We start from the raw sequence: 11996 nt of genomic DNA, 5'->3' as shown, positions 1-11996 counted from the left end.
CCAGCACATGAACCATCGTCTTCCAGTTGTCGTCGACACAGATCATAATCTGCATCCACTCCTGTACCACCACCTCCTGAGCTCCGCGCCGAGGACACAAGTCCACCATAGGGATGTCACTGCCACACCATCCCCACTTGAACAGACTAGCAACCAGATTCATCACCCACCAATGAGCAGGTATTGCTAGAAACTGATACAAAGCGAACACCATGCAACGCAGACACGGATACAAAAATGAAGTTTGTCGGAACTCAAAAACCACTAGAATCATATAGAAAAACGAAACCAACAAACTTGTTCAATTGTGCACCCATAAGCAGAGGTGGAAGATGAAAGTGGGAGGTGTTGGGGTTGGGGGGGTGGGGGGGTGATAAAAGTGGGAGGGGGGAGCCAGGGGCAAGAATCACGAGAGTAAGGAGATAGGTTGGGCAGGCTAGAACAGAAAGAAGATAGACGGAAATTTCCGCATTTGAGGATACTGAAATTCTGTTTCCACATGAGTTTTATCGGAGAAACATCATTCGGTTCTGTTCTCATTTCCGATTCTGCTTCCGTCCCAAAAGAATTCTGTTTCCGTTTCCATGTTTTCATTCCGTTTATACTTTAGTGAAATGAAATATGAATAACAGAAGATATCAAACTTCACGTCTGTGGAAATAGAATAAGGAAATGAGGTAGAAGTGCATGTCTGGTTCATCAGAGTTGTCAGGCACAGGAAGATCTTTTCACGTCTGGTTACTCCACCGGTAGTTTATGATCTTACTTACATAGCCCGGTTGGCTTTCTGAACCCCGATCAGGAACTAGATGCTGCGAAAGCAAAACGAGATTTCTTGATGCTGTAACTTCCTCGGTCAGTCAATCACAGGAGATAAGACTTGTCCCTCACACAAGCATCAGAACCTGGCTGGCTTTACCGCATTGTGTAACAAGGCTGCTGCTCCTGCAGCAGCAGCAGCAGTGCTAGCTGTAGTTTTAGTGCAACAGCAACGCCATGGTCCATGGAGAGGCCTCCCGCTCAAGCTTTCGGCCTTCCATATATGGCCTCAGGCACAATGCCCAAAATATGCATGTACTCTGGAGCGGGCGACATGAGCAGGTGCGTGTCCATGAACCCGAGAAACCTCAGCGGCAAGCTGGCGGCGGAGGATGGCGTTCGTCCTGAGACGGGCCAGAGCCAGCCGCAGCAGCACGAGCCGGAGCACGGCGGCGATGGCGGCGACGGCGAGATGGTGCATTTCAGCCACCCGGAGCACCGGCTGGCCCGGTTCGACTTCCCGTACCTCTTCCTGTGCATGGGCTGCAAGGAGTACGGCGCCGGCAAGCGGTTCATGTGCCAGATCTGCGGCTTCCAGCTGCACGAGTTCTGCGCCCTGGCTCCCCCCTCGCTCCACGACCACCCCTTCCACCCCAAGCACCAGCACCTCCTCTTCTTCGAGAAGCCAGGTAATGGCGACGAACCATCCATCACACACAACCGAGCACGCAGGCACGCAGCCTCTACTTACGACGAAGATGCATGCGTTTTGATCAGGCGGGTTTCTCCGGTGCAAGTGCGACATCTGCGGCAAGCCGGTCAAGGGCTTCTCGTACCGGTGCGCGTGCTGCAGCTTCGACGTGCACCCATGCTGCGCGGCCATGACGCGCCGGATGGAGCTCCCGGCGCACGCCCACCCGCTGCTGCTGGCGCCGGACTCGGGCGCGGGCGCCGGCGTGGCCACGAGCTTCGTGTGCCAGGTGTGCCGGAGGCGGCGGTCGGGGCGCGTCTACCAGTGCATGCCGTGCGGGTACTACCTGCACGCCAAGTGCGCCAAGGACATGGTGAACGGGCTCTACGAGCATGGCGTGGTGCCGCCGGAGAAGAGCAACCCGCTCGTCGCCGTGGCCAAGGTCACCATCAACGCGCTCTTCAGCGTCATCGGCGGCCTCATCGAGGGCATCGGCGAGGGGATCGGGGAGGGCTTCGTGGAGAACATCGGCAGGAGCAGAGGCAGAAGCTTCAGATGAATCAATCAAGAGGCTAAAACATAATGTGTATGTGTCTGATGGCGAGTGGTGTTTATCTTTGCAAAAGTGTACCTCGTAAATGTATGTCAGGGCCTTTTGGTTTGTTTGAGGAAAAACAGAGAACTTTTCTAAAAAGTTTGAATGGATACTCTTATTTTTCTAACTTATAAGATTGAATGGATACTAAATTTCCTATGAAATGTAGTTTGAGAAAAAGAAGGTTTTCTTCCAAGAAGAGGTTTGAGTAGATGCTAAATACCCTATTGCCGAAAAAAGGTTTCCCCCGCTTTATATTATAAAGCAAACATCGCCGAGTACAACCGAGATACCGAACAACAACGCACACACCGCACACACCCAAGGCAAGAGCAAGATACAAAGGTGCCAGGCACCGACACACCACCCCACCGACTACCAATAGAGAGGTGAACCGGACCAAAACGAAGCCAGGCCTCCAAAGCGGTGCCTCCAAGAAAGATACAACCATGGATAGCCGCCATCGCCTGACCAGCGAAGATCAGGTTTTTACCCGGAGCAAGACGACAAGAGTGGAAACGCCAAGAGTGGAAACGCCGCGACGGAGCCTTCAGGAAGGGTACGGCGGCAAAGGCCACCGTCATCGTCGGCCAGTCAAAGTACTGGACAGGTGGTGTACCCCGGCACTCACACCCCACCGTTGAACCTGAACTCCGCCAACCACCCGCAACCACGCCACCCACGCGGCCATGGTTGCCTGCCCGCACCTGAGACGCACACTACGCCCACGAACGTCGCGCCTCCCGCCGCCAGAGCCGCCGCCCTGGCAACTAGACAACCCCAAGACCTACACAAAGGCCCCAGCTTTGGACCAACCGATGGCCCTCGACCGACGGAACCACCCACAGACGCTCCGCTGGTAAACCTGCGCCAACCCGCCCGCGGCTGAGGAGAGGGGGAGAAAGGGGAGCGGACGAATCCGGACCGGCAAACCGTGCCGGCGACGGGTGACGCGACCGCATCGAGGCCACCCATCCCTCCAACCAAGCTCCCCGTCGAACAAGGAGAAAGGGGAAGAAGGAGGAGCGGACGCATCCGGACCGGCAAACCGTGCCGGCGACAGGTGGCACGACCGCATCGAGGCCACCTATCCCTCCTACCAAGCTCCCCCGCGAGCACCCCCATGTCGCCCCACCATGGTAGCTGACACACATCTCCGCGAGGCCATCGGCAACCGCGAGCCCGCCGACGAGGGAGACCAAACCGACCCGCAGCTGCAGCCATGAGAGCTCACCGGAGATGTCTCCTCGCGCCGTCCGCCGACGTCCGAGCGCCCGACCAGGAAGAATCGGCCAACACGCCCCGCCAGCCACCACCACTGCGCCGCCACCCCCACCAGCCCGAAGCCAGGGCAGGGGCGGCCGCCCGCAGATCCTTGTCGCCCGCGACCCACACCAACGCAGCGCCCAGCCAGGAACCGGCCCAGGCCACCGGAGCCCGCCACCGACGCCCTGCCTCAACGCGACCGCCGTCACGCCAGATCCGCCCGCCGCCAGGACCGCCCGCACCAGCCGCTCGCCGCCCCTGCCGCTCCATGCACCGGCGCGTCCTTCGACGCCCGGCCCGTCGCGCCACCGCCACGCGCAGCGCCATCACCACTCCGCCGCGCCGCCTCGCCCTGGGATAGCGAGGCACCCCGATCCAGCCGCGTCGGCCCACGCCAAGGCCGCTGGGAGGGGAGACGAGGAGGCCTCGCCGCCGCCGGCACCGGCCAGGCTTCGCCCGGCCGCGCCCTCTGGCGGCAGCGAGGGAGGAGGAGGGGTGGGGAAGGAGTTGGCGGCAGCGCGCTAGGGTTCCTCCCGTCGCCTCGCGGGGGGCGAGCGGGAGGGAGGGCCTGCGCGTTCCTGGCTCTCCCCGTCACTCTCCTAAATACCCTATTGAGAACTCCCTCCGTTCGAAATTACTTGTCGCAGAAATGGATGTATCTAGACATATTTTAGTTTTAGATACATACATTTTCGAGACAAGTAATTCCGAACGAAGGGAGTACAAAAGAACCTTTTGGCCCTGTTCGGTTGGCAGGGATAAGTCTGCCACAATCCCCTTGGGAGGGGGTGTAACCGAACAAGGCCTAGGGAACTTTTTAAAAGAATCAATCCTACCAATCAAAAAACATGTATAAGAAAAATTGCTAAAGGTTTTGATCCTCCAAAAGTTCTCTGAAAATCTTTTTGAATCAAATAGGCCTATATATAAAAGAGCAAGGGAAGCTCACCTTATTTCCAATCTCCATGATGGTTTCTCCGGCTAGCATGGAGCATGTGATTCCAGCAAAATGTAAGTGAACACCAACTGAACATGATGCAGTAATATAAAACACAGAGGCATAACAACAGATAACCATAACCACCAGACCACAAGACATATGTCCAAAATAAATCTATATAGATTATTATATGTTCACTTTAACGAATATATGTCGCCACCATCTGATAAGTCTACCACAATGCACTCACAACACGATCTATGAGGTAAATAGGTACAGTAAAACAGCATCCACGGTTCAAACATAAAAAATAAGCCATGTCTAGCCAGAGCACCAAAGTTTCCCGCAAAACAACTATGCCGGCCTGTATCAGAAGACACCTCCACCTCCCTACGGCTGTGGATGAAGAATATGTGTGCAGAACGCCTCGCCATCCATAGGGGGTAGTACTAACTAATTCAGAAGCGAATAGAACTTAGACCAGGGAGGTCTAAGGTTCTGCCGGCCAGGATCAACGCGACGACAGCTAGGGCAACTGCGACTCCGATGAAGATGTACTGCCGCGTTCTCCTTTTGAACTTGTTACGCAGGGGTGCGGGCATGGGCTGCAGCTGCCTCACAATTGGTTTAGGGATCCTCTTTATGATTATGGGTTGTGGTTGAGGAACATCAACATTCCTAGTATTATCAGTTGTGTTGCTTTCAGTGTCTGCTGGAGCTATAGGTGCAGAGTTGCTCTCGCCACTTGTCAAGGCTGCTGGTGTAGTGCCAACCTTTTTAGACTTCTTTGCTTTCTTCTGCACATGTTTGCAATAGGATGAGAATTAATAATTTGTTGTGTGGGCAGTACAGTATATCAAGAAGGAATGAGCTCTAACATGAAGGCAGGAAATTGTGGAAACATACCTTTTCCTTCATCTCAGCTTCCTTGCGTGCTTTGAACTCCGCCCTTTCCTGAGCCTTTTCTGCCTTCTTCTTCTTTCTTTCCTCAGCCTCCTTAGCTTTGGCTATTTGCTCCAACCGGAGTCGTTCCTTTTCAGCTGCAGCCCTCTGCGCTCTTAGTTCCTCCTCCTTGCGTGCCAACTCCTCCGCCTTCCTTGCTAACTCCAACTCCTCCGCCAGACGAGCCTTTTCCTTTTCAATCTGCTTTACATCTACCACTTCTGGAGCTGGAGCTGGAGCTGGAGCTGGGGTTATTTCTTTCTGGGTTGAACCACTACCAGCTGCCTTTGGTTTAGCCTGCTTATGAGTCTGGGTTGGTGGTAAAACAGGGAAGGAATCCTCTTCTACAGGGACAACAACTGCAGTAGACTTTTCAGGTGCTGCCTCTGAAGTTGTAATGGGCACGTTTGGGCTTGAAACAGTGAGTTGAGATGGATTGTTGGGTCTTCTACTGTAATTGTTACTGGGAATGACGGGAGGCTCCTCATCAGGACCAAGTGATCTTCCATCATGGGTACCTAATCTCCTCAGAGTACTAATCTGGTTTGCTTCAACATACAGCCTGCGGAAGTCATCATCTTTGTTCCACATCTCCATAAAACCCTCAACCTGAAAGCGAAAGAACATTAAAAAATTAGTAAATTACTGATCAATGTAAAATAGCATAAGATTATATGAGGATCAAGAAAGAACTGTTATAGTTTAACAACATTTTAAAGAGCATAAGAAATGAGTAATGAGGATGTTGGTACTGATCAGTCATAGGAGGGACTATAATTATGACGAATTAGCATAGTACTTAGTTGTAGGAACTTCTCATCCAAAGGTAGATCATAACCCGTACATACAAATATATATTATAGCACTAGCACTGCAACCCATGTTTTGTACAGAGATAAAGAAAATTGCAAATGTTAGTGGATTGTATCTGTTCTGTTGGCCAATTGGCTCAAAAGCGCATGTAAGTTGACCAGCTCAAGCAACCGAGACATCAAAACCAAGGCCAAATATCCATCGTACCAAATGCATGACTAAGATAATAACAGAAAGGGGGCTGTCTGATTTACCTGATTATTACAATATGACTGAAGTCCATCCATGTCACCACTTGATAAGAGCTTGCCCGCAGCATCACGGTCCTTCTTGTACATGAAGAAGTACTTGTTCTGTCGTGCCAAAGATATAGACAAGGATTTTCAGTTTCTTACACAGCTAACCAGAAACACTACAGAATAGATTCTGCATTATTAGTCACTAGCACAGTAGTATTTCTATGTTGACTTGTTTATTTAGCATGAAAATATTGCACTACAGAAAGCCTACAAGAAGCTTCTTACCTTCTTGCCCGGTTCCCCTCTCAGCTCAACCCAATTCTCGTAGGCCTGTTGACGTTGTTCATTGGCAGCATACAAGTCATCATTTAACTTTCTGAGAGCAGCTCTTTCATCCTCAAAAGATTTTTGAATCTTTTTTCTGTTCTCCTCAAGGGACTTCAGGTTTTTGAAAAGTAAATCTGCTTCCTTCTTCAAATTCTAGAGAAGACAACATAGGTCAGTATAAAATTAATGAAATGCGAATTGAAAAGAACAAGGCATGGCTTAAGAAAATACCTTATGTTGCTCATGAATGTGGTCCTTTTGATGGAATGCTTCACTCATTTCAGCCTCTGAGCCCATATTGGAGCACGCTTGCTTCCTTTGGGCTTTCAGTTCATTAATCTCTTTAATGAATAGTTTCTCTTCTTTCAAAGAAATTGTCTCGTGTTCCATAGTCCTCTGTTTCCTCACGATCTAAATCATCAGAATTTTGAACATAAGATGACAGATCAAAAATCGCAATACTATAACATGAGAAATGGTAATAAGGTCAATACACCAGAACAGAATTTTTACCAACTCATCAATTTCTTCAACTGAAGTTGCTTGATTCAACTTCCCAATCGTTGACCGTACACCATCTAGAACATTCCTCTTGCCGGCATGTGCAACTCTCGCTTCATTCTCTTCTTTCCGTGCTGTCTCTAACTTTTCCCGATACTCATCAAAGGCAGCCTGCAATATATAAATACAGAAGTCAGAAACGTGCTAAGGAAGGAAAAGGGGACTTGAACATTTGGAGGCCTGTTACCTTTTGCTTTTTCTTGCGAGCATTAATTGCATCTCTTTCCTGAGTCAGGCGATCCAGGTGAACTTGAGCATCTTGTACCCTTGCCCAGACATCATCGCCCGCAAGTTTAGGAACCTTTACGATGAAGAACTTGTGTGGCTTCATGAGCTGTATATTTCCCTTGTCACTCTCAAGCTCAACTGGCTGTTCAACAGGCGACTCACTGGAGTCCTCAGCAATCTTCTCCTTGCCTTTGTGTGCATGTTCATCATCATTCTCGTGTTCCACTGGAACTACCCCATCAACAGATGAAGGTTCCACTACTGTTATGCAATAACTAGGGTCAGCATTGTACTTTCACAAACAACTATATTCGGCACCAACTTCAAGGAGAAAATATATAAATTAAAAAAACCAAAAGGTATAGCCAAATAAAAATAGCGCATACCTTCCAAAGATTTGGTTTCAACCTCAGTAGAAGATATATTGCATGCATTTATATTTTCAGTATCTTTGGATGTCTCATCTGACGTGCCTGTCGCCTTGTCGGTGTGAGGAGCCTTAACTCCAGATTCCGATGTAACAACTGGCAGGCAAGGATACTCAGTCAGAGAAACTAGCTCTTCACGCGTAGTTGATGCGTCAAGAATGTCTGGCTGGTCATTATTAGATTGGCAATCTGTAACCAAATCACATGATTCGCCTACTTGCGAAACATCACCAGCTTCACCAGCAACATCAGATTCACTTCCTGTGGCGGAAGAGGGTGTAACTTCATCTACAACAGAAGCTTTATTATCAGTCGATGCAACAGCTTCACCTTCATCAACAGCAGTTTCACTAAGAGATGCATCTCCTGTATCATATCTGAGTTCAGCGTCATCTGTCACAGCAGTTTCATGTTCCATGGAAACACCAGATATAACTTCATTGACAGTGGTGCTAGATATTTCATCAGAATTGCACTCCTCTGCTTGTACATGATCACAACTTTCCAACTCAGTATCCGGCTTTACGTAATCATTATCAGTGAAATCAATGGACCTTGGCTCATTATGGAAAGTAGATGCTGCAGCCGCATGCAACACAACATCTTCAACAACCTCCATCTCTTTACCTGGTTCTGCCTCAATCACAGCATTGTCACTTTTAACAGCTGCAGCTGCACCAGTGCCAGGTAATTCCAACTGCTCGTGCTTTCCAGTCTGTTCAGAAGAATAGTCATTATGGGCTAAATGTGCGTCCTCAGGGGAAACTTCTTTGTTTACCTCCTCCTCAACTTGGTCGGACGAATTCACATGCAGTGGAACACTCCTGTCTTCAGATGCCGACTTGAGATCTTGTGTTTGAACGCTATCTGCTGTGTTCATTTCCAACATGACAGCCTTCACATCAGAAACTGCCATGTTTCCATCACCTGCAGCATCTTCTACCTGGAGTATGTGATCCCCCTTAGGTTCAACAACAGGATCTTCTGAATTTACTGACTGAAGTGTGACAGAAGAGACATCATCCTTAACAGATTCATTATCTTGCACAATTTGTTCACTTATTCCCTCCTTCACAACTTCAGCAGGAATGGCCTCATTTGTTCCCTCCTTTGCTGGAGGTTTTGCTTCCTCGTCAGATGAGGGGACAACGACCGTATGACCATCATGCAAATCCCCCTCACCATCCTTTCCTACTACTTCGTCCACTTCAACCACACCAGAGGGAACTTCGCTCTCTCCCTCAAGCTCCAAAGAAGTGTCAGCAGTGTCCTTGGCACATCCAAGCCCGTTTGCAACAACTTCCTCTTCTGAAGGTACCTTAGAAGTCGCTTCACAATCGCCTCCATCCAATACTTCAGGCTCAGCCGTCAGTGCTTCTACTTGCTGCCCTTTGCTCCCATCAGCTTCTATCTCAGGAGCAGATGTGCCAGAATCAGCAATCTGCCCAACATGGTCATGCCCGTTGCTCCCATCCTGCTCAACCAACTCTGTGACTGCAGAATGCTCATGTTTGCCCTCATCGACGTGAATCACAGGATCAGTGGAAGTCACACTTGTGTCAGCATCATGCTGTTCAGTCACCCCCGAGATACCTGATCCATTTGTACCTGGCTCCATGATCTCAGCAGCAATCTCTTCTCCTTTGCTCTGCTCGCCACTGCCCTCAGACTCCGAAACAATGGTACCAGACTCAACATGTGTGGGGGGATTATCTGAACCACTGGACTCTGCTGGAGCATTCTTCTCTCCATCCTGCTGTTCTTCAGGAGCAACAACCTCAGTGGCAGCACTTTTTTCACTCTCTCCATCCTTGACATTAAGCACAGATTCCACGGCAGGTGGAGCAGAATCATCAGCAGCGTCAGCATGGTCAATCTTAAGTTCTGTTGCTGCATCACGACCATCAAGCTCTCCAGCGGCAGCAGTGCCCTGGTCCCCCAGGACAGCTTCAGAATTGTGGCTTCCCTCACCTTCTACTTCGCCCACGCCATCAACCTCAGACTCCACCGTAGCGGGGCTAGCATGCCCGTTGGAAGATGGAAGGCCGACGGCGCCGTCCAGAGCGGCCAATTCCCCACCGGCGGAGGGGTGATCTCCGCCCGCGTCAGCAGCCGGGGCTGCATTGGCCCGGGGCAGATCCTCCTCCTCCCGGCGGGAATCCGGCTCGGCCCCGGCGCCCGTGTCGGAGCCCGGGTCCGAGTGGCCGTCGGAGTCGCCGTTGACGATCACGAAGGGGCCGCCCACCCCCTCGCGCTCCTCCCCGGTCGGGGAGACCGCCTTGGCCGCCGCCAATTCCGCCTTCGGCGCCTCGCCGGCGCCGCCGCGCGCCGTCCCCTCGGCCGTCATTGCCGCACAACCGCGGATCACGCCCCGATCCTGCACGCCAGAGCCAGAAACAGCACCGCCCCGTCAGCCCCCGCCTCGCCCGGATCACAGATCAAACACGCAATCCGCCAACGACGAACGAACCCGGCACGAAACCGAGGCCTCATCATGCACACACACAGATTGACGAAAACGAAACAGAAGATCTCGAAGCAGGGGAGGCACTTACAACTCAGGCGCGGATCCGGGCAGCACCTCTCCTCCGCCGTCGACCCCTCGCCGCTCCGAACGCGGCGGCGGCAGGGACGGGACGAGCGATATCGATCCGGGCGCGGGCGCGTGCGCGATCGATCGGCGAGACGGATCTGTCTGTGGCCGTCTCTCGCGCGGCGTCGGCCTCCGTTCTGTGTGTTTGTGTTGTGCGCTCTGGGTTGGGTTTTGGCGTGATTTATTCCGAGGGCTCGACTCTCCTGCTCAGATCTCTCTCTCTACCTCTGCCTCTCTTCCTGCGGGCGCTGGCCGCGGCTAGGGAGGAGGAGGCGTGGTGCGGCCAGCCGAAAAGTGGTTCGGATATGGACCCGATCCGCCAACAAACTGCCTCGCTACGGGTCTTCTTTTTTTGGTTCTTGTTGGAAACAAACTCTGGCCTCTGGCTGGCTTCACACGGCCTCCTCTCGCGATTTCGTGTGGCCTGCGGGGTCCTCTACGTAAACTTGCGGATAGGTCTCCTTGCATAAATGTGAAATCCTTGAGGTGTATTTCGAAGAGCCTACTTGTAATTGTGTTGCACAGTAGGGTAGAGCAAAGATGGCAGGGTATACAAGGAGGTGTATGGTTTTGTGAGGAGGTGGTCTTTTAGGTTATGCTCAGAAGAAATTTGAATTTTTGAAAAAACGATCCGATTACTGTTGTTGTTTTTTTTGCAAAGAACTACCGTTGGTTAAGCGCGCGAATCCAATCGACGGTGGGTCTTAAGCTCGGGAGGCAGCGAACGCCCGCCACGTGTTTTTGCGCTTCTCATACTCTTTTCCCGCGCCTTCCGCACGTTCCCTCTTTTGGCGCTAGGTACTTGAGACTCCATCGATGTTATTAGAAGATCGTCCATTTTGGGTTATCGCCGAGTAAGATGAGACGCGTACCATTTTATTGTAATTGTGTCGCGTAGTATGGTAGAGCAAAGATGGTAATCCCACCCGAGGAGTGATAGCGTTTTGTGAGCAGGTGGTCTTTTAGGTTATGCTCAGGAGAAATTTGAATATTTGAAAAACGATCCGACGACCGTTGGTTAAGCGCGTGAATCCAATCAATGGTGGGTCTTAAGTTCGAGAGGCCGCAGACGCCTGCCACAGGTTTCGCGCTTCTCATATTCTTTTCCCGCGCTTTCCGCTCGTTTCCTCTTTTGGTGCTAGGTACTTGAGACTCCGTCGATGTTCTTAGAAGATCGTCCCTTTTGGGTTATCGCGGAGTAAGATGATACACGTCCCATTAATGATAAAAGATTTTTGAAGAGAGATGGTCATTTTCAAAAATTTGAAAAACGACGACCGTTGGTTAAGCGCGTGAATCCAATCAACGGTTACTCTTAAGTTCGAAAGGTGGCAAACGCCCGCCATGCAGTCCCGCGCTTCTCCTATTCTTTCCCGTGTCGTCCGCTCGTTTCCTCTTTCGGCTTGTTTGATAGCCCGTGTTGGTGCTACCATGCTAGATATTCCAGATTCCATCAACGGTCTTAGGAGTTCTTTTCTTTTGTGGTATTAGGCAGAGTAATACGATACGCATCCATGCCATTATAAAAGTTTTTTAAGAGATGATCCATTTGGAAATGACAACCGTTAGTTAAGCGCGGGAATCCAATCAACGCTTACTCTTAATTTTAAAGGG

General features: G+C 50.9%; 2 protein-coding genes across 2 annotated transcripts; one reads left to right on the top strand and one right to left on the bottom strand.

Moving 5' to 3' along the window:
* The first annotated feature begins 1057 nt into the window (after positions 1–1057).
* LOC123101427 (uncharacterized) lies at positions 1058–2120 on the top strand. Its single transcript, XM_044522884.1, has 2 exons — positions 1058–1448; positions 1537–2120. The coding sequence occupies exons 1-2, from the start codon at positions 1058–1060 to the stop codon at positions 2007–2009; spliced, it is 864 nt and encodes a 287-aa protein (XP_044378819.1). The 3' UTR covers positions 2010–2120.
* Positions 2121–4411: 2291 nt separating this feature from the next.
* Positions 4412–10636, bottom strand: LOC123104205 (uncharacterized). The gene is made up of 9 exons (XM_044525965.1): positions 10345–10636; positions 7748–10166; positions 7321–7622; positions 7086–7244; positions 6804–6983; positions 6531–6725; positions 6261–6359; positions 5158–5802; positions 4412–5048 (listed from the first exon to the last, which is right to left on the bottom strand). The coding sequence occupies exons 2-9, from the start codon at positions 10134–10136 to the stop codon at positions 4710–4712; spliced, it is 4308 nt and encodes a 1435-aa protein (XP_044381900.1). The 5' UTR covers positions 10137–10166; positions 10345–10636; the 3' UTR covers positions 4412–4709.
* Positions 10637–11996: the final 1360 nt, after the last annotated feature.

The sequence above is a fragment of the Triticum aestivum genome, chromosome 5A, assembly GCF_018294505.1.
Source record: "Triticum aestivum cultivar Chinese Spring chromosome 5A, IWGSC CS RefSeq v2.1, whole genome shotgun sequence".
NCBI lineage: Eukaryota > Viridiplantae > Streptophyta > Magnoliopsida > Poales > Poaceae > Triticum > Triticum aestivum.
Note: the sequence above shows the minus strand (reverse complement) of the source record. Positions and strands in the feature narration are given on the sequence as shown.